The 19,506-nt window shown below is 53.7% G+C and overlaps 1 protein-coding gene across 1 annotated transcript; it reads left to right on the top strand.

Annotated features, from left to right (window-relative positions):
- The first annotated feature begins 10,868 nt into the window (after positions 1 to 10,868).
- On the top strand, positions 10,869 to 14,913 carry LOC103347194 (zinc finger protein 496). The gene is made up of 3 exons (XM_008253667.5): positions 10,869 to 10,905; positions 13,129 to 13,242; positions 13,756 to 14,913. The coding sequence occupies exons 1-3, from the start codon at positions 10,869 to 10,871 to the stop codon at positions 14,394 to 14,396; spliced, it is 792 nt and encodes a 263-aa protein (XP_008251889.4). The 3' UTR covers positions 14,397 to 14,913.
- Positions 14,914 to 19,506: the final 4,593 nt, after the last annotated feature.

Genomic DNA, 19,506 nt, shown 5'->3' with positions numbered 1-19,506 from the left:
ACACCAACAAGAGACACAGATTCCTGATAGAGGCTGTGGATCAGGTCAATGTGAGGTGAGTACACAGTGGGAGGTACAAGAGATGGGCAGTCACTCAACTCCTGCCCTGTGCCCTGTGCTTGCAGCCCCAAAACTGACCACCATGGGAAGTCACGGAAAGGCAATTCCATAGCTTCTCTTCTGTCGAACTCCCAGCAGTTAGAGTCTCTGGCCATCTAGAAGGTGACTTTTTTTTTAGGTTATCACTGCCTTTCCCATAGAGATATATCCTCAGTTGAAAAAATTAAGTTTGTGCTTTACGAAAATCAGCCAAACTGTAGGGACATAAAATATAATTGAATCATAACAGGAGAGCCAGAGAGTAAAAAGGAAAGTCTGGTGCTGGATATAACTCCCCACCCAGAATCGATCATTTGTGTCCAGGACTTCTTCCTTTTCCTTCATTCTAAAGCACTTCAGTGACGACTACTGGCATTTCTGATGTGGGCATGCTGAAAGACACTGGGGTAGAAACACATATTCTCTTCCTCTGAAAGACAGTGAGAAAGAAAGCAAATCCACCTAAATATGATTCAGACACCCCATGCACACATATGTACACACAAAATGTACATGTAAACTCATACATACATACCTGCACAGGCACACATCCTACATTCATTGCAATCCTGAGAAACTGCCATGAGAAGAAAACTCAACAGTGCCAAGACAACTGAGGAAACATTTCTGAGAGCAGGCACCACGGCACCACCCTGCGGAGGGGTGTTGGGTGCAGATGGCCAAGGCAGAGGGCAGCGACAGAGGTGGCGATGTTCCTTCTGGTAAGCGTGTTTCTTTTGCCTGCTCACCACACACACTTATAGTCAGTCCTCCAGCATTGGCTGAGGCCACTGTGCACCACATTGTATGCAGAAGGTCACAGAATGCAGGAAACAGTCCCTTGCTGCAAGAAATCTGCAGTCTACATGGAGAGATTCCATGTGCAACAGAGGAACCCACCCAATCACAACAAACACTCCCGTCTCCTGAAAGATCTCTAGGAGGGAGAGTGTTAGGGAACCATTCATGGAGAAAGTAACTGTAGCACCATTTGAAACAAAGTAACTGTAATGCCATTTGAAAGAAAGTAACTGCGCAGTAGCACAGCTTGAAAGAAAAGTAGAAAGGTAACCAGCTAGCTGGTAAGATTTGAAAAGGGACGGCCTAACTAGAGGGCCTAACCACAGTCATTGCCATGACTATGGGACCCTGGAAGGTCAGAATGTGGGCGGGGCTAGCCTCTAGAAACTGTATATAAGAGGACCCTCAGCCTCTCTAAACCAGAGGTCACTCAGCCTCTCTCCCTGGTCCGTAGTGCCTAGTGCCCGCAGGAGTAGGCTTGAGCGATCTCTCCTCCTAGTCGCCTAGAATATCAATAAAGTGTGTTTAGCTTGACCTTCCTCAGTCTCCTCGACTCTTCCTCCGCGGCAACCTGGCCAGTTCCTGGAGTGGGAGATCCTGACAGAGAGGCTAGGGGATCTTTGCATGGAGGTATACGTGTGGATTGTGTGATATTGTGCAACATACATTTGCTTAAATGAGGAAAGGAAGAGTTCTGATGTTTATTGCACACCTGTTACAGGAAAGGCACAGCATCACCATTCTCACTCAATACTCAGGATAACCCTGAGAAGTGGACACGAGGATCTCTTTTATAGGGCCAAGCAGAAGCTGGGGTTATCATAGTGGTAACAGTACTGATATCACTAGTAGTACACCCCCAAGTGGCACATTGCTCCCCCCAAGCACTCCACATGTATTAACCACTTTGTGCATCCAACACCCCTAACAATTTTCAAGATAAAGAACCTGAGGCTGAGGGGCCTGTCCAACCAAATAGTTTGGAAATGGTGGAGCTGGGGCTTCTACCCCAGCAGCCAGGCTCCAGAGAGTAGGTGCTGAATCTTAGTGCTTTAAGTTGGGTAAAGCCAGCAAAGAACATTCAGTGAAATAAAGGTCAAAATATTACAGACATCAAACAGGTGGCTCAGAGGAGAGGGGGAGAAGGAAATGAAATGATGGGAAAGGTGACAAACAGGATGTAGAGGTTCCCAACCAAGGGTGACTTCGGCCTGATGGGTACATTGGGTGATGTCTGAAAACCATTTTGGTTGTCATAGCCAGAGGGTTTCTATTAGCATCTAGAAAGTAAGGCCGTCGGATGCTGCTGAATACCTTGCAAGGTGCAGGACTGTGCATGAAACCACCCACTGCAAAATGCCAATTGTGCCAGAACAGTCAGAGGACTTTGGATCTTGCCTAGAAAGTCAGTGTTTGTTGATCCAAAAATAATTAAATGGAAGAGTTTTCTGCACAAGGCCCACACTCCTCAACAATAAAATTGTGGTGGGGGAAGGTGTTGGACACAAAATCCACTGGTTCTGAGTCATCTGAGACACCAAGCAAGACATGCGCCTACAAGGAGCCCAAACCAGAATGATGCAAGGACATTCTTTTTGGGAAAATATTTTAAAATGAACCTGGGATTTTGCCTTCATTCAGATATGGTGAGGGCAGCAACTCAGAAGACAACGCCACAGAGAGACGGTTTGTCAGTCAGGGCCCCTAAGAGGAAGCAGCATGGCATGCCACACAGGCTGCATGGGAAAGCAGGAGGGGCAGTCAGGAGGCAGAAGAGTGGAGACGTGGCAGGCAAAAGCCTGTTCTGTGGTTTTCACAGTAAGGAAGGGAGGAGTGAGGACAGTGTGACGATGTTGGCAGGTTCTGGGCTATATGGGGTGACTGAGGGCAGGGGTAGTGTCTCAGATGGCAGGAACCTAATAAAACAAGGCCTAGAAATGATAAACGTTCAAGGAATGGAAAATACTAGCTACCTTTATTCAAACGTTGCACACTGATACATGTATAGAATTATACTATGCTCCTTTAACATGTAAAAATATCATGGTCATTTCTGGAAAGTTTAAGTTAAAACACGGGAAAGGAGGCAGGAAGGTGCGGTTGGTATGGGATCCATCAGATTGCACATGCAAGGCACACTTGCAGAGGGCAAGTTTCTGCACCTGAGCACAGACATGCAAGGCTGAGACTCCAGAGAACCAAGACAACAAGAGGAAAGTGCACAGCACAAGTCTTCCAGCTGGTAAAATTCACCTGCTGGCCCGACACAATGGTTCCACCTATTTTTCTAAGATGTATTGTATCCATTATAAAGGCAAAGTGACAGAGAGAAGAAAAGACAGAGAACGAGATGTTCTATGTGCTGGTTCACTCCCTAAACGGCCACAATAACTGGGACTGGGTTAAGCAGAAGCTAGGAGCCTAGGATTCTATCCCGTCCTCTGTGTAGGAGTAAGGGACGGGTCACCTTCCATTGCTTTCCCAGGCACATCAGCATAGAACTGAGTGTTGGGGGGCATCGTCCTGAGCCAGGCAGGGAGAGGCCCTAAGGATGGGGGGAGTGTCATCCTGGGCCAGGCAGGGAGAGGCCCTGAGGATGTGGGGGGGAGGGTGTTGTCCTGGGCCAGGTAGGGAGAGGCACTGAATATGTGTGGGGAGGCATTGTCCTGGGCCAGGCAGGGAGAGGCCCTGAGTGTGTGGGGGTGTCATCCTGGGCCAGGCAGGGAGAGGCCCTGGGTGAGAGTGGGTAGGGTATCGTCCTGACCCATGCAGAGAGAGGCTGTGTATGGGGGAGTGTATCATCTTAAGACCCTCCCTGCAGATGAGCTGTCTGCTGGTGCCATCCCCTGGTCTCCTTTGCCGGACAGCCCTGGAGTGGGACGGGGACTGGCTCACTGGGACACCCTCGTCTGGTCTCTTTCAGTTCTGCAGGACATGCCCGTTTTTCAGGAAGAGAGTATGTGGGGTGCCCCCCAGGTGACCGCCCTTAGCTGCCTCCGGTGAGTGATCTCTGCAAGTCTTGAAACCTTGCTTCTTGTACCTCACAAGGTATTCAGCCCAGCCCAGAAGAGGTGAGACAGGTGGGTCTCAAGCCCTCCTCCCACTCTGCAGGCAGTGATGGCTGATCCAGGTGACTTCAGTCCTGTAACGGCCATGAGTGCGTCCTTAGGGCATGGTCTCGGTGTGCCCAATACCATGTCCTGTGGGGCTTGCTTGGGCTCTGCAGAGATGAGGTGGTGCTGGCCAGGCAGGTACACTGGGTCCTTCTTGCCCCGTCACTGTCTCAGCTGTGACGTCCCATCACAGAGCCTCTCCTCCAAGCGCTTGGTTGGCTGGCATGGCATCATCTGCTTCCACGGAGCATGGGCTCCGTGGACGTGGGCACTTGCTTCATTGCACACTCCCTGGCCAGTAGGAAACTGAATGAAGAATAGTGGATGCGCTACAGGCTGAGGATCCCTTGTCTGAGGTGCTTGGAACCAACAGGGTTTCAGGTTTTGTGATATTTGCACCCACAATGGTACTTCAAAAAGCTCATGAAAATGGAATTAAAATACAAGTTTTGGGTAGACTTTAGCGCAGTGGTTAAGGTGCTGCTTGGGGCACCTGCATCCCATATTTGGGTGCCTGGTTCCTGTCCTGCTGCTCTCCATCCAGTAGACTGTGAATGTGTGCCCTCAGAGGCAGCGTCCATGCCATCCTCATGGGAGGCCCAGATCACATTCCAAGCTCCTGGCTTCAGCCTGGCCCAGCCTTGGCTGTTGAAGCATGAGCCAACAGGTAGATCTCTTTCTTCTCTCTCTCTTACTGTCTCTCTGCCTTTCAAATAAAAATGAAAATAAATAAATAGAAACTTGAAAAGGGAATAAAAGATAAGTTTATTTTGATACCAAAGCATTTTGAAGTCCATGCATAGGCAGAGTCTTCCCAAAGGTCATGGAAGATATGTGCCATGAGAGACCCACGTGGAGTTCAGAATGATTTTGCCCCCAGACGAGCTTCTGTGTCAAGTCTGTCTTCCCAGGGCCATTTCTGGGTGGGCTGCTCCTCCTAGGCATGCCCAGAGCCCTGCACACTCTTCCCACCGAGCTGCTCTGAGTGCCAGGTTCCCGTGTTCCTCCTAGTGACAGTTGCTGTTGTTCCTCACAGAGGAGCAGCACCAAGTGTCTCCAGCAAGCCCTCAGGGGAGCTCTGTGTCTTCCCGGGGCTCCACCTCCTGTGCAACAGCATGGGAAGGTGGGGTTGGCCATGCCCACCCTTAGCAGCAGGCCCCTTGAGCCCCTCCTCAGGCCTCTGGGTCAGAATGGGATAGATGTAGGATTTACTAGGTTTTCTGTTTCTATTTTCAGCTCTTTGGAATTTATTTCAAGCAGGGGGCAGGATCGGGAATGGCAAATCCCTTCAGTTCCCCACCCTCCCCCTTCTTGCCCTCTCTGCCCTGCTTTCCCCCGGTGCACCCCACGCTTCCTGAGTCTACACAGCTGCATGCAGGCTGCCCTTGGTGGCTTGCTCACATGACGACTGGCTTCCCAGACAAGCACTGCAGTCACCACGGGGGATTTCACCCGGAAGCAGAAGCCCCCTGGCATCCTCGCCTGGCACATGTCCTGCTCAGGATTTCCGGAATGTCCTGGGGGCAGTGGTTCTTGAAGTGGTAGGAGGCAGTGGTGATACAGATCTCTGGGGGTCGGCAGTGGGCACGCCAGCCAAGTGGGTCCTGAGCCCCACGTGGATCGTGTGGCTGGTCACTGGGATGGGGGTCTGAGTTATTTTATACCTGTTCCCTGGGGAAGAGAAAGAAACAGAGATCCTTCATCCCCTGGCTCACTCCCCAGATGCCTGCAACAACTGAGGCTGGGCCAGGCCAAAGCCAGGAGCCTGGAACTCAGTCCAGGTCTCCCACATAAGTGGCAGGGACCCAAGTGCCTGAGCTGCCACCTGCTGCTTCCCAGGGTGTGCAGAGCAGGAAGAAGTATCAGAAGAAGAGCTGGGACTGTAATCCAGGCCCTCCATACGGCATGTGGGCGTCCCGAGAGCATCTTAGCTGCTGCCCTGGTCACCCACCACATAGGTATCTGCTTTTCTGTTACATCTTTTAATCTTCATCGACTTAAGGTTGTTTTGTTTTAAAGATTTATTTATTTATTTGAAAGTCAGAGTTACACAGAGGAGAGGCAGAGAGAGAGAGAGAGAAGTCCCCCATCTGATGGTTCACTCCCCAGATGGCCGCAACGGCCGGAGCTGCACGATCTGAGCCAGGAGCCAGGAGCTTCTTCTGGGTCTCCCCTGACAGGCACCCACATTTGATGCCGGCACTCAGGCCAGGGCGTTCACCCGCTGTGCCACAGCACTGGCCCCGACTTAAGGTTTTAAGATAAGTCTATTCTCTTTAAAATCTGTTGAGCCATGACTTGCATACACAGTAGGTGCAGTTTGGAGTTGCTCATGAATGGGTGCAGCTGTGTGGCTGCCACAGTCACCAAGTCCCCGAGACACCTGGCAGTGCAGCTGCGCCCCACCCAGCGCCCCATCTGAGAACTTCGTATGAGTGGCATTGGACCTTCGTGGTCATCTGTGTCCCACCCTGCCCCGGCCTGATGCATAGCTGCTGTCCCCCAGTGGGTGCTCTTTTATCACCAGCTGTGTCCATCACATGTCTGAAGTTGTCTGTCCATTTCCCCGTTGGTGAGGAGCTGGTCACTTGCACCCCAGCTGTTGTGTACGTCTGTGGCCCTGGACAAAGTTGCTGGAGGTTGTGTCCAGAGAGCTGCGTGAGGAGCCACCACTGCCCATAGGATTGTCCTGTGGTCTCCCAGCGGAGGGCAGAAGGCCAGCTGGTCATAGCCTCAGCAACTCTTGCTCTTGTCGGAAAATGTAGGCCTTTAAAGGGGATCTTTGGTGTGGCTTTAGTGTGCATTTCCCCGCTGACTGAATGATTCATTAGTTACATTTATATGAGGGGTCTTCATAAACTTCATGGAAAATGTAATATGGGAAGACTTTCCTGATACCAAAGCAAACAGCTTTTGTGTGTGTGTGTGTGTGTGTGTGTTTAAAGATTTATTGACTTGAAAGGCCGAGTTAGGGAGAGCGCTCGATCTGCCATCCACTGTTTCACTCCCCAAATGGCTTCAGTGGCCATGTCTGAGCCAGGCTGAAGCCAGCAGCCTGAAGCTCCATCCAGGTCTCCCACATCTGCTGCTGCTTTTCCAGGTGCATTAGCAGGGAGTTGGATTGGAAGTCGAGCAGCCAGGACTTGAACCAGGGACATCAGTGTTGCAGGTGGTTGCTTAACCCACTGCACCACAACACTGGCCCCCGAACTTAACCTTTAATTCCATTGTCCACAAACTTTGAAGTACCTGTGTGTGTGTGTGTGTGTGTGTGTGTGAAGGCGCTTGAAAAAGTTCATGGAAAATGAAATTTAAAAGTAATTTTAGGGTCCGACCCTGTGGCATAGTGGACTAAGCCTCTGCCTGTGGTGCCAGCATCCCATATGGGTGCTGGTTCTAGTTCCAGCTGCTCCTCTTCCCATCCAGCTCTCTGATATGGCCTGGGAAAGCAGTAGGAGATGGCCCAAGGGCTTGGGCCCATGTACCCGCATAGGAGACTGGAAGAAGCTTTTGGCTCCTGGCTTCCAGTCAACCGAGCTCATTTGGAGAGTGAACCAGCAGATGGAGGACCTTTCTCTTTGTCTGTTACCTCAAGTCAATAAATCTTTTAAAAAAATCTTTTTTGTAAAAAAGTAAGTTTAAGGCAGATGTGGAAGATACGGATGGAGCTCCAAGGTTTGATCTGACCCAGGACATTTGGGATGTGAGCCAGCAGATGGAAGATCTGTCTCTCTGCCTTTCAAATTTAATTAATTAATTAAAATTAAAGGAGATAAATTCCAGAAAATTTATTTTAAAAATGTTTATTTTGATGCAAAAATTTTTGAAATCCATGCAGTTTTCTGACTTGTGGCACTCTTCGGTATTAGGGTCAGGCACATATATTTTGGAAAAATTTTTATTTTTGATTTTTTTGATGCTTATAAATGATATATTTGGATTTTTTTCATTTATCCTCCAGGTGCTTGTGACAGTATATAAAAATATGCTGAGTGTTGTGAACTGACCTTCTCAGATGTGTCTGAGGGTTCTGTGGGGTTCTCTGTGACTGGGTGTGGGCATTTCAGCCTCCAGGCTAGGAAGGTGTAATCTGATGATTTTCTGCGTGAGGCCCAGAAGGCTGTTGATGAAATATCATCACCCTTCTTTCTGAATCTTCATCATCAAAGTGGGAGTGATGACATGGTGTGTGCATTCTTTGCTATGTTGACCTCTTTCTCACTTTTTAAATCTATATATAAAGATCTATTATGGGGCCAGCAGGTGGCTTAATAGGTTAACTTTCCGCCAGTGGCAATGGCACCCCATTTGGGCACTGGTTCAAGTCTCGGCTGGATTGGAAGTGGAGCAGCTGGGATTTCAACGTGCACTCATGGAATGCAGGCCTTGCAGGTGACTGTTTAACCCACTGCACCACAACATCAGCCCCATCACATGTGTTTGTAAATGTCTACTGCCTTGGCCTGTGTTTTTCTTCAGGATGGAGGCTTTTCCAGATGTGCCTTGTGGGCTGTGTGTGTGATCTAGGCCATCTGTCAAGCACATTTGCTTCTAGTTGTCATGGGTCTTAATCTCACTCATTCTGTTTCATTACTGTAGGCATTTGTAATATTTTTGTGAAACATCTGCCAATCATTTCTCTTTATTTTTATTCCTGGAAAGATTTTTTTATTTAGTGTTTTGGCTTTTTATTTTGATTTGATTGTGATTGAGGACTAGAACCTACTTTCTGGGTCTAAATAGTCGACCGCCACATCAGGCACATGGGCTGAGAGTCATCTGACTGCCTTGCCTCATTCTCTTTCCTGCAGGTTAAGTTTTCCTGAGGACCAGTGTTTGCGTCTACACTTTTACATCAGTCCAGTTTTGTTCCTCAATCCAATTTCTTTTCTTTCCTAAGGTATATTTATTTGAAAGTCAGAGGTACAGAGAGAGAGATAGAAACAGAGAGAGATCTTCCATACACTGGTTCCCTCCCCAGATGGCCATCACAGCCAGCACCGGGCCAGGCCAGAGCCAGGAGCCAGGAGCTTCTTCCAGGTCTCCCACAGAGGTGCGGGGCCACAGGCACTTGGGCCAACTTCTGGTGTTTCCCAGGCCATCAGCAGGGAGCAGGATTGGAAGTGGAGCAGCAACCCCCTGTGGGATGCCAGCACTGCGGACAGAGGCTTTGCCCGCTATACCACAGTGCCAGCCCTCTAAATCCCATTTCTGCTTTCAGAGCCTTTTTATCAGAGTTGCTGTGGCACTGACTTGAGAACTTCCTTGCTGCCCGTCCTGCACTGATGTCAGTGACTGCCTTCCACCACCAGGAGAGGGACACACATTGGGGTTGTTATTAGGTTGGGAGTCTTAAAAAATATTTCCTTATTGGATAGGCAGAGAGACAGAGACAGAGAGAGCAAGCTCCCATCTGTTCTTCACTCCTGAAATATCCTGACGCTGGGAGCCAGGGACCCAATTCCAATCTCCCATGTGCGGGTCCCATTTCTGGGGTCATCACTGCAGCCTGCCAGGGTCTGTGTTAGCAGGAGGCTGGAACCAGGAGCCAGAGTGAGGGATCCAACACACGCTCTCTGAGGTGGGCCACAGGTTTCCTGAACAGTGTCTTATCTTCCAAGCCAAACCCCTGCCCCTAAGGTTTTTTTTTTTTATTTTAAAGTTGGAATAGTGTTGGCCTTTCTGTTACAGTACTGAAAACATAGGCGCAATTAAAATGACAAGCCCAGGGTACAAGCTTGGCTCAGCGGTTATAACATCACTTGGATGCCTGCATCCCAGATCATGGTGCTGGGTTCAAGTCCCTGGGATCTCCCATGGGAGACGCCAGCTTCCTGCTGATTGAACCCTGGGAGACAGCAGGTGATGGCTCAAGTACTTGGGCCTGTGCCACTCACCTGGAGACCCACGGAGTTTCTGATTCCAGCCTGACCCAGCGCTGGCTACTGGGGCATCTGGGGAGTGAACCAGTGGATGGGAGATGAAGCTCTCCACCTCACTCCCTGCTCCTCCGGCCTCCCCCTCCTTCCCTCCTTCCTCCTCCTCCCCCTCCAGCTTCCATATAAAATGAATACAACTAAGTAAATAAGCAAACCTCAAGACACTTTAAAAGAAAAAAAAGGAGCCCCTTGGAAAGTGGTAAAAATAGAAGTGAGCTAACAAGATGGACCCAGATTGGCTGAAGCAGCTGTGAAGATTATTGAACTACTGTTAACTTTCTCTGGTGTTACAGAGCAGTTTCTCAGCCATGGCATTAATATTTTGTCCAGATCATTCTCTCTGTCTTGTGGGGCTGTGTGTGCATTTTATGGTATGGGGCTGTGTGCATTTACTTTTAATTTTTTATTTAATTATTGTCTAATTTATTTGGAAAGCAGAGTTAGAGGGACGAGAGAGAGAGAGATCCTCATCAGCTGGTTTACTCCCCAAATGGCCACAATAGCCAGGGCTGTGCCAGGCCAAAGACAAGAGGCTGGAGCTTCTTCTAGGTCTCCTACATGAGTGCAGGGGTCCAAGCAAGCACTTGGGTCATCTCCCGCTGCTTTCCCAGGTGCATTAAAAGGAGCTGGATCGGAAGTGGATCAGCTGGGTCTTGCAGCATGCCCAAGCAGGATGCCGGCATCGCTGTGCCACCATGCCTGCCCCTGTCTGCCTTGCTCTGGACCCTCCCCTCCCTCTGGGCGCCCTGTACATGGTGACCAGCCAGGCTGCCCTCTGCACCGTGCGCCTCCTGACTTGTTCTTACTGGTGCACATGCGTCTGTCCCTGGAGGCTGCCTGTGGGTTACCTCACCCCTTCGCTGGGTGCGTCAGTGCTGCCCTTGATGTATCCCTTCTCAGGGGGGTGCGGGAGCCGATGCCCACCTCACACTGCGCCTTCAGAGTAGACGGGGGTGAGCACCGTGGTGGTCTGCAGGTGTCACTGGGAGCACTGGGAGAAGGCCTGTTCTCACATCCGGCCCTGAGCTGTGTGCTGCTAGGGCTCCTCCCCACCCATCTCCAGCTCACCCTCTCCTCTGGTGCAAGGGTCTGAATGTGTGCATCCCTCAGAATCAGGGTCTGGAATCCTAGTCTCCAAGCAGATGGTGGTGAGAGCCGGTAAGAGACCGCAAGCTGCCTAGCCCCTCTGCCAAGCGGGGATAGTGACAGGAAGGCTGCTGTGACCAGGGCAGGGCCTTGGCCCAGCTCCACCCTGCAGGGCCCTCTGCACACCTGCCAAGGACACCTGGGGGAGGCCGGCCCAGAGGGCAGCAGGTGCCAGCTGACAGACCACGTGTGGGAGTGGCTTTTGAGCCGGGTGCTGTGGAGAGGCTGGAAGGGTCTGGGCTGTGTCCTAGAAAAAGCTGTGTTGCTGTGAATACCCAGGCAAGGGCTCAGGGCCAGGGGAGCGCCGTCCTCGGGGGCCAACCTCTGGTCCTGTGCGGTGAGAACAGGTTGTTGGTGGACACGTGCGTGGGTGAGGCCTGGTCACACAGGGGAGGGGTTGAGTGGGGGTGCCCCGATCCGTGCCCTGTGGAAGGCAGACCTTGTGGGTGATGAACGTGAGACAAGGGGAATGATTTGTGATGGAGTTGGTACTCAGAAGGGAAGCAGAGCCTGAAGATCCGGAACATTCTCAGGCTGTCTGGGTTAAGGAGAATGAGAGTGGCAGCTCAGGAGACAGCTGGAAAGGTGTGGCCCTGTGAGTGTGCATTAGAAAGGCAGAGAGAGGCTGACTCCATCAGCTGGCTGACTCCACACATGGCCCCAAGTCCCCGCGCTGTGCCTCCGGGGCGGGACAGCGTCAGTGCAAGAGTCCCTGACTGGTGGAGTCGCTGTCCTGGACCCAGCCTGGGACACTCAGGGACATCCCAGCTGGGACACTGAGGGGCATGGGGGCAGGGCCGCCCAAAGCCACAGAGCCTTGGAGGCCCAGATGCAGGCCCAGAGAGGGCTGCTGTCCCGCCCGCAGGTTGGGACTTGTCTGGACCTGTCCCTCTTGTCCCGCATCTCTCCCTTTTGGAATGTGCCTGATCCCACTCCCAGCAGGAGCAGTCGTCTCCACAGTCACACCTGCAGCACACCTGCACCAGATGGGGCTGTCGGGATGCAAGGACCGTGCTAGCCTGCAAGGAGGACGTGGGCCGGGGCTGCCTGGGCTGGAGTGGCAGGGTGGGGACGTCTGTGCCCAGGTTTCATGAATGAAACCCTGACCCCCGTGTGAGGTCCCAGAAGGCGGGACCTGAACCTTCCGCCCCAGGAGGTCCCTGAGCCGAGAAGCCGGCCCTCACCAGACGATGCAGACCAGGGTCAGTACTGATCCTTTCAAAGGCTTTATTTTTGCACAGTTATATTTATTTATTCATTCTTTTGAAAGAGAGAGTTTTGGGGCTGTCCTTGAGGTAAAACAGGTAAAGCCACTGCCTGCAACACGTTCCAGCTGCTCCACTTCTGATGCAGCTCGCTGCTAATGGCCTGGGAAAGCAGTGGAAGATGATGTGGGTGCTTGGGCCCCTGCACCCACATGGGAGACCCTGAAGAAGCTCCTGGCTTCTGCCTGGCACAATCTGAGCCTCTTGGACAATTGGGGAGTGACCAGCAGATGGAAGAGCTCCCTGACTCTCCCCCTTTGTAACTCTGCCTTTCAAATAAAAAATAAAGCTTTTAAAAAAGGAAGAAAGAAAGAAAGGCAGTGGTTGTCAGGAAGAGACGAGGATGTTCCATCAGCTGGTTCACTCCCCAAAGGACTGCACCAACCAGGGCTGGACCAGGCTGAAACCAGGAGCCTGGAACTCCACCCAGGTCTGCCACGTGGATGCCAGGGGCCCAAGCACCTGGGCCCTACTCCGCTGCTTTCAGTGGCTATGTTATAGGGAGCTGGATGGGAAGTGGAGCAGCCAGCACTGGAGCCAGTGCTCATAAGGATGCCAGCGCCACGGCCGTGCCTAAACCTTCTGTGCCACAGTGCCGGCCCCTCTTGCTGACTCTAGACCCGTCCTCGTGGTGCTGGCCCTTTCTGCCTTCAAGCTCACTCATTCAGTGACACTGAGTGGCTCCCGGGGCTGCCCTCAGCTCACAGCCCGGCCCCTGGGGCACCCCCGGTGCCAGACACACGATTTTCCCTTTCCCCTGCAAAGACCTCCCAGCCCTCCAGCTGTTCGAGGTGGAAGAAAGAAGGAAACGGGATGAGCTGCAGGTGCTGGAGTCCCAGGCCTTCCAGCAAATGGCGCTTCCTCCAAGCACCCACCCAGGTACAGCAGGGCTTGGAGCACGGAGTTGCACCCATGCATGGTGCACGCACACACACACATGTGTGGCATGACCATACAACCACATGGCTGCTGGGCTGTGACCAGGTGGGATGGGAGAATGATGGGCTGTGATGGGGCAAGTGGGCTGTGACTGGGCTGCAATGGGAGGCTGGGCTTTGCTCAGAGTCAGGCACCTTCCTGGACCCCTGGGACCTCCCACTGGGGAAGGAAGGTGATGTGTATGGTGTGCCCATGGTTACCACCCTACACAGAGAAGTGCAGGCCCTGAGCTTGGAGGGGCCTCCGTGGCCAGAGGGGAGGGAGGAGAGAAGGGCACAGCATCTGGGCTGTAACGGCTGCTTCGTGGCTCTACCTGTGGTCCCTGCAGGGCCAGCCAGGACCAAGATCACCCAGGAGCACTGCAGGAACAGATGTCTCTGGGCTTTGAGCCAGGCCTTCTGGGTAGGGTTCTCAGGGGCTGGCGGCACCCCTGACCAGCTTGGTTTCCTGTAGCTGGAGGCGGCCCACAGATCCTGGAGAACAGCCTGGAGGAGGAGGAAGAGGAGGTGACCATCGAGATCATGTTGTCCAGCTCTGGGGACGAGGACTCCCAGCACAGCCCCTGTGGGCCTCAGCCCTGCCAGGGCAGTGAGGAGACAGCGGACGAGGTGCCCGCCTCCAGGAAAGCCTACGTGTGCCCCGCGTGTGGGAAGGCCTTCCGCTGGAGGGTCAACTTTGTACGGCACCTGCGTAGCCGCCAGGACCGGAAGAAGCCATGCGTGTGCCCTGTGTGTGGGGAGCTGTTCAGCGAAGACGAGGACCTGGACGGCCACCTGGAGGCCCACGAGGCCCAGAAGCCCTACAGGTGCGGCTCCTGCGGGAGGAGCTTCCGCCTCAACTCCCACCTGCTCTCCCACCGGCAGATCCACCGGCAGCCCAGCAGACTGGAGCCGGAGAAGCAGAGCGAGGAGGGACTGGGCTTCCAGCGCCGGGAGCCCCTGGCCTGGCACCGCGGCCACACACACCAAAAGGATGCCATGTGGCCCTTCCAGTGCCGCTACTGCGTCAAAAGCTTTGGGCAGAACTCGGACCTCCTCCACCACGAGCGCGTGCACATGAAGAGGCGCTCCAAGCAGGCCCTAAACTCCTACTGAGGGCTACCACCCAGCCCCATGCTCCTGCTGCCCCCTGCGCCCGGGCCGTGTCCAGCCCCACCTGCTGCCACGGTAGCCCCACCAGTGCTTGCTCCATCTCAGAGGCCCCTGCACACGGTCGCCCAAGCTGGCAGAGGGCTGGTCTCCATCCTGGGACCACTGGGTCACCAACCAGTCCTCAGCACTAACATTCCCATCTTGCCCTGAGCACGGACCCCAGCGTCCAGGCTTGCTGCTGTCCCTGCCCAACAGGTTGGGTGGGGAGTGGACCCGGTGCACAGCACATCCTGTCTCCAAGGCAGCTGAAAGGCGGATGGTGGGGGTGGGGTGGGGAGCCCTATGGTGGGAGCTCCAGGGTGCTCAGGGCTGGGAAACCGCCATGGTCCCTTTGGATGTGTGCGGGGGAGTGGGGCTCCCCAGGAAGGCAAAGCTCTCCTTTTTAACTGTTGTGCACCTGCCCCAGAATGCCCCTTTCTCTGCCCAGATGCCCTTGGTAAACATTTGAGTTGGAAGCTGAGCTGTGGTTGTTTGAAAGGACTTAAAGCCCTCCTTGCCCTCCATGTCCAGGAGCTGAGCCCCCAGTGAGGGCATTGACCTGGGGGTGCCTGGCCCCCAGCTGAGGCTTGTCTGAAATCCTGCTCTGCCTGCTTCAGCATCATAACTCAGTGGGCTCTGCACCTTGGGTGGGTTGGTGCAGCAGAAATGTCGGTTACAATTCCCAAGGCTGCAGGTCTGGGGGCAACCTGTCAGCCAGGCTGGACCCTCCTGGAAGGGCTGTAGGGGAGATTCCGCCCCAGCTTCCAGGGTCTTCCTGGCAGGTGTGGCTGTTCCTGGCTGTGGTGCTCTGTGAGTCTGTCTCCTGGTTTCCCTTCTCAGAGAGACGTAAGTCACTGTTCCCATATGAACTTGTCTACACCGCAGTCACAGGGCACAGGTGCAGTGCACACATCCGCCCACACCTGCACTGCTGCCCTCCCTCCTGAGCCTGTTGGAGCGGGATTCAGACTGCAGGGCCTGCCTCCTGGCCTGGTGTCCCCTGCAGGGGGCTGTGGGTCAGGCATGGCCAGCCACGGGCAGTGAGGCTGAGCACCAGGAGCTGGTGCTGCTGCTCCCGGGAGGCAGCTGTGTCAGCTCCGCTCCAGTGAGAAGGCCTGGGGGCTGTGCAGCTGAGCCGGGGTGCCTGGATCAGGTGGGTGTTCCTGTGTCGGGCCCACCGCTGGGCAGGCTGGGTGGAGGTGCCCAGTGCTCCATGTCACCCCGTCACTTCACACCAAGAGGCCTCTGCTCCACACCCAATCAGTTACAAGGTTTTGTAGCCACAGGGACTGCTGAGTAGATGGACCCACTGGCCTAGGAACAGGAAGCATGGTCCAACCCTGCGGTCAGACCTCAGAGAACTGGCGAGGCCCTTGGTTTCTAGTCAGCTGGGATGGGGACATCCCCATGCAGAAAATGGGCCCTCTGTGACGTCCACTCTGTGACATCCCGGCCAGACCCGTGTGTGCCCAGCACGTCCTTGGCCTCAGGAAGGTCATTTCCCCTGGGGCTGTGGACACTTGGCTGGGAGAGGAGCCCTCTGCTCTCCGGTGAGTGTCTTGCCTGCAAGTCGGGCTTTGTGATGGACTGGAGCCCAGAGGAGGCAGTCCCACCCCCCAGGTACTGTCAGGGCGCCCAGCTGTGATTCAGAGCTGTGGGGAGCAATCCGGACTAGACTAAGTTACTCGAATTAAGACTTATTCTATGCATCTGCTCTCCCACAATATGGCGCTGGGAGAGAAGTAAACAGCTTCCGCACAGCTGCCTCCAGTTCAACCAATTAACTGTAGGACTTGCTCCTGATTGGAGAGCAGCGTACTCGGCGTGTGGGCAGCCGAGTCGGGATTGGCAGAGAAGGACTATAAAGGAGGAGAGAAACGGCATGCACCGGGAACATCTATGGGGAACATCTAAGGGAACCCGTGCAGCCCCCGAGAGAACCGGCCGGCGGTGTGCCGCTCCCCTGCGGAAGTGGGGAATGTGGCCAGGGGGAACTGCCCTTCCACGGAGGTGGAAGGGATAGTAGCCAACCCGGGAAGAACCAGCAGCAAACCCGGGGAGGGCCGAGCAGACGAAAGAACAGCGCAGGGTCCTGTGTTGCTCCTCCACGAAAACGGGGAGCGACATAATGGTGCCGTGACTCGGATATGAAGCCTAGGCAGGGTTTAGTGTTGCTCCTCCACGAAGAGGGGGAGCGACATAATGGTGCCGTGACTCGGATAGGAAACTTAGGAGGGAAGAAGTGACTCGGATAGGAAACCTGACTCGGATAGGAAACTTAGGAGGGAAGAAATGACTCGGATAGGAAACTTAGGACGGATATGAAACTTAGGAGGGAAGAAACGGGAAGAAACGGGAAGAATTGGGAAAATATCGGAGAGAGAGACTAGCAAACAGCCTAGGGAAAAGCCGGACGAAAAGGGAGCCGGAAGAAGCTATTGAAAGCCTAGGCATAGATTCGGATACGGACTACGGGGGGAAGCTGGGAGAAATCTCTAAGGTCGAAAGCGAAAGTGAAAGCTAGAACAAACAGACTCGGACGCGGACTGTGGGGAGAGGCCAGGAGAAATGAGGGAGGAATATCGTTGGAGGAAAGTTTGGGGAAACATACCGGGTAGAGAAAAATGTTAGGGAAATTGAAGCCGTGGGGGGCAGGCCGAGGCGGAAACGAAAGCCACTTTGGGGTTCTCAAGTTAGCCCGGGAATAGGGGGCGAAAAGTTGAAACCAGAAGCTGAGACGTAAGCCAGATTGGGATCCGTCTGATTAGCCCGGGGAGCAAAGGACGGGAAGCCAAATCGTGGGGCGGAGACGTACGCTGGGTTGAATTCGCCAGGCTAGCCCGGGGAACTTAGATTGAATCCTAGTGGCGGAGACGCAAGCTACGCTGTGTTACTCGCGGAAGCCGCCGCGTGCAGAGAGAGCACGGGGCGTGAATAGATAGGGAACGGGGCTGGCGAGGCCATGGTTCAGACGCGAAAGGGTTAAGCGTGGAGACCGCGGAGCGCGCGAAGCCAAGCCGCGCAAAGCCGGGAAGCTGCGCAGATGAGAGAGGCGCGCGGGCTGAAGCGGCGCAGAGCCGGGAACCCGCCGGCGAGGCGAGGTGCCGGAAAGCTGCGGGGATAAGAGAAACAGAAGTTTAGAAGTAAAAGAGAAATAGGAATGCTGGAAGATAGAAGTGAAATGGGAGAGGTAGGAATGCCCGGAGATAGAGAGATAGAGAAAAATAAGGCCTCCCCTCAACATGCCAATTAGAAGGCTTGGATTCGGTCTGCCCAATTAGTGAGGCGATGAGCACCTGGGCGGCTAGCCGCAGGTCACCGAAGACAGGCACGAATTAACATCAGTAAAGCTTCCCCACAATGCAACAATTAGGAGGTTTGGATTCGGTCTGCCTGATTTAAGGCGGTAAGCGCCAGCAAAGCTCGACCAGAGTATGAGCTGCAGGTCACCGAAGATAGGCACAAACCAACACTAATAAGTCTCCCCCACAATACGGCAATGGGAAGGCTTGGATTCGGTTTGCCTGATAGGTTTTGTAAACACCTGCAGGCAGTTCTAGCAGAGCAGAGTATGCGCTGCAGGGCACCGAACACAGGCACGCATCAGCGCCTAAAAACCTCCTCACAACATGGCGAAGAGAGGACCCGGATTCGGTTTGCCTGATGGATAGGACTTGTAAGAGCCTGTGGCAACTCTAGTGTGTGCCGCGGGACACCGAAGACAGGCGCGTATCAACGCCAAAAATAAAAAGAAAGGGGGATCTGTGGGGAGCAATCCGGACTAGACTAAGTTACTCGAATTAAGACTTATTCTATGCATCTGCTCTCCCACAATATGGCGCTGGGAGAGAAGTAAACAGCTTCCGCACAGCTGCCTCCAGTTCAACCAATTAACTGTAGGACTTGCTCCTGATTGGAGAGCAGCGTACTCGGCGTGTGGGCAGCCGAGTCGGGATTGGCAGAGAAGGACTATAAAGGAGGAGAGAAACGGCATGCACCGGGAACATCTATGGGGAACATCTAAGGGAACCCGTGCAGCCCCCGAGAGAACCGGCCGGCGGTGTGCCGCTCCCCTGCGGAAGTGGGGAATGTGGCCAGGGGGAACTGCCCTTCCACGGAGGTGGAAGGGATAGTAGCCAACCCGGGAAGAACCAGCAGCAAACCCGGGGAGGGCCGAGCAGACGAAAGAACAGCGCAGGGTCCTGTGTTGCTCCTCCACGAAAACGGGGAGCGACAAGAGCCAGGTACCTGGTGGCAGGAAGACTGTGGCCTGTGTCTAGAGAGCCTGCAGGGCTGGGGCACAGCCAGGGGCTTCTCTGAGAGAAGCTGCAGCCCCACAGCCCACCAGGCCCAAGGGTGCTGGAGCAGAAGTATCTGCCTTCCCTTGGCCACTGGCATTTCTGGCCTCAGCTGAGGTGGGTAAAATATACAAGGTATTTGTGAGGCAGCTGAAGAAGTGCCTGTAGACAGATTATTTAGGGGCGGGGGAGGTCGTTGTGGCATAACAAGTAAAGTCACAGCTGGGAACACCAGCATCCACGTGGGAAACCTGGGTGCAGTTCCATCCTCCTGGCTTTGGCCGGGCCCAGCCCTGGCTGCTGTGGCTATTTGGGGAGTAAACCAATGGATGGAAGATCTCTTTCCCTCTCTCTGTAACTTTTAAGCAAATAAAATAAACCTAAAAATAAAAAGCAGCAATGTGTTTATTTTTTAAAGATTGATTTATTTACTTGAAAGTCAGAGTTACAGAGAGAGAGAGAGAGGTCTTACATCCGCTGGTTCACTCCCTAGTTGTCCTCAATGGCTGGAGCTGCACCGATCCAAAGCCAGGAGCTTCCTCCAGGTCTCTACGCGGGTGCAGGGCCCCAGGACTTGGGCCATCTTCTACTGCTTTCTCAGGCCATAGCAGAGACCTGGACCGGAAGTGGAGCAGCCGGGAATCGAAACCAGCACGCATATGGGATGCCGGCACTGCAGGTGTGGCAGCTTTCCTCACTGAAATGAAGTGCCGGCCCCAGCAACAATGTTTTAAAATAAATTAAAAATAACTATTTGTTTGAAAGGCAAGGTGAGT

The sequence above is a fragment of the Oryctolagus cuniculus genome, chromosome 6 (assembly GCF_051225735.1).
Source record: "Oryctolagus cuniculus isolate XC-2025 breed Fujian yellow rabbit chromosome 6, ASM5122573v1, whole genome shotgun sequence".
NCBI classification, from domain to species: Eukaryota; Metazoa; Chordata; class Mammalia; order Lagomorpha; family Leporidae; genus Oryctolagus; species Oryctolagus cuniculus.
Note: the sequence above shows the minus strand (reverse complement) of the source record. Positions and strands in the feature narration are given on the sequence as shown.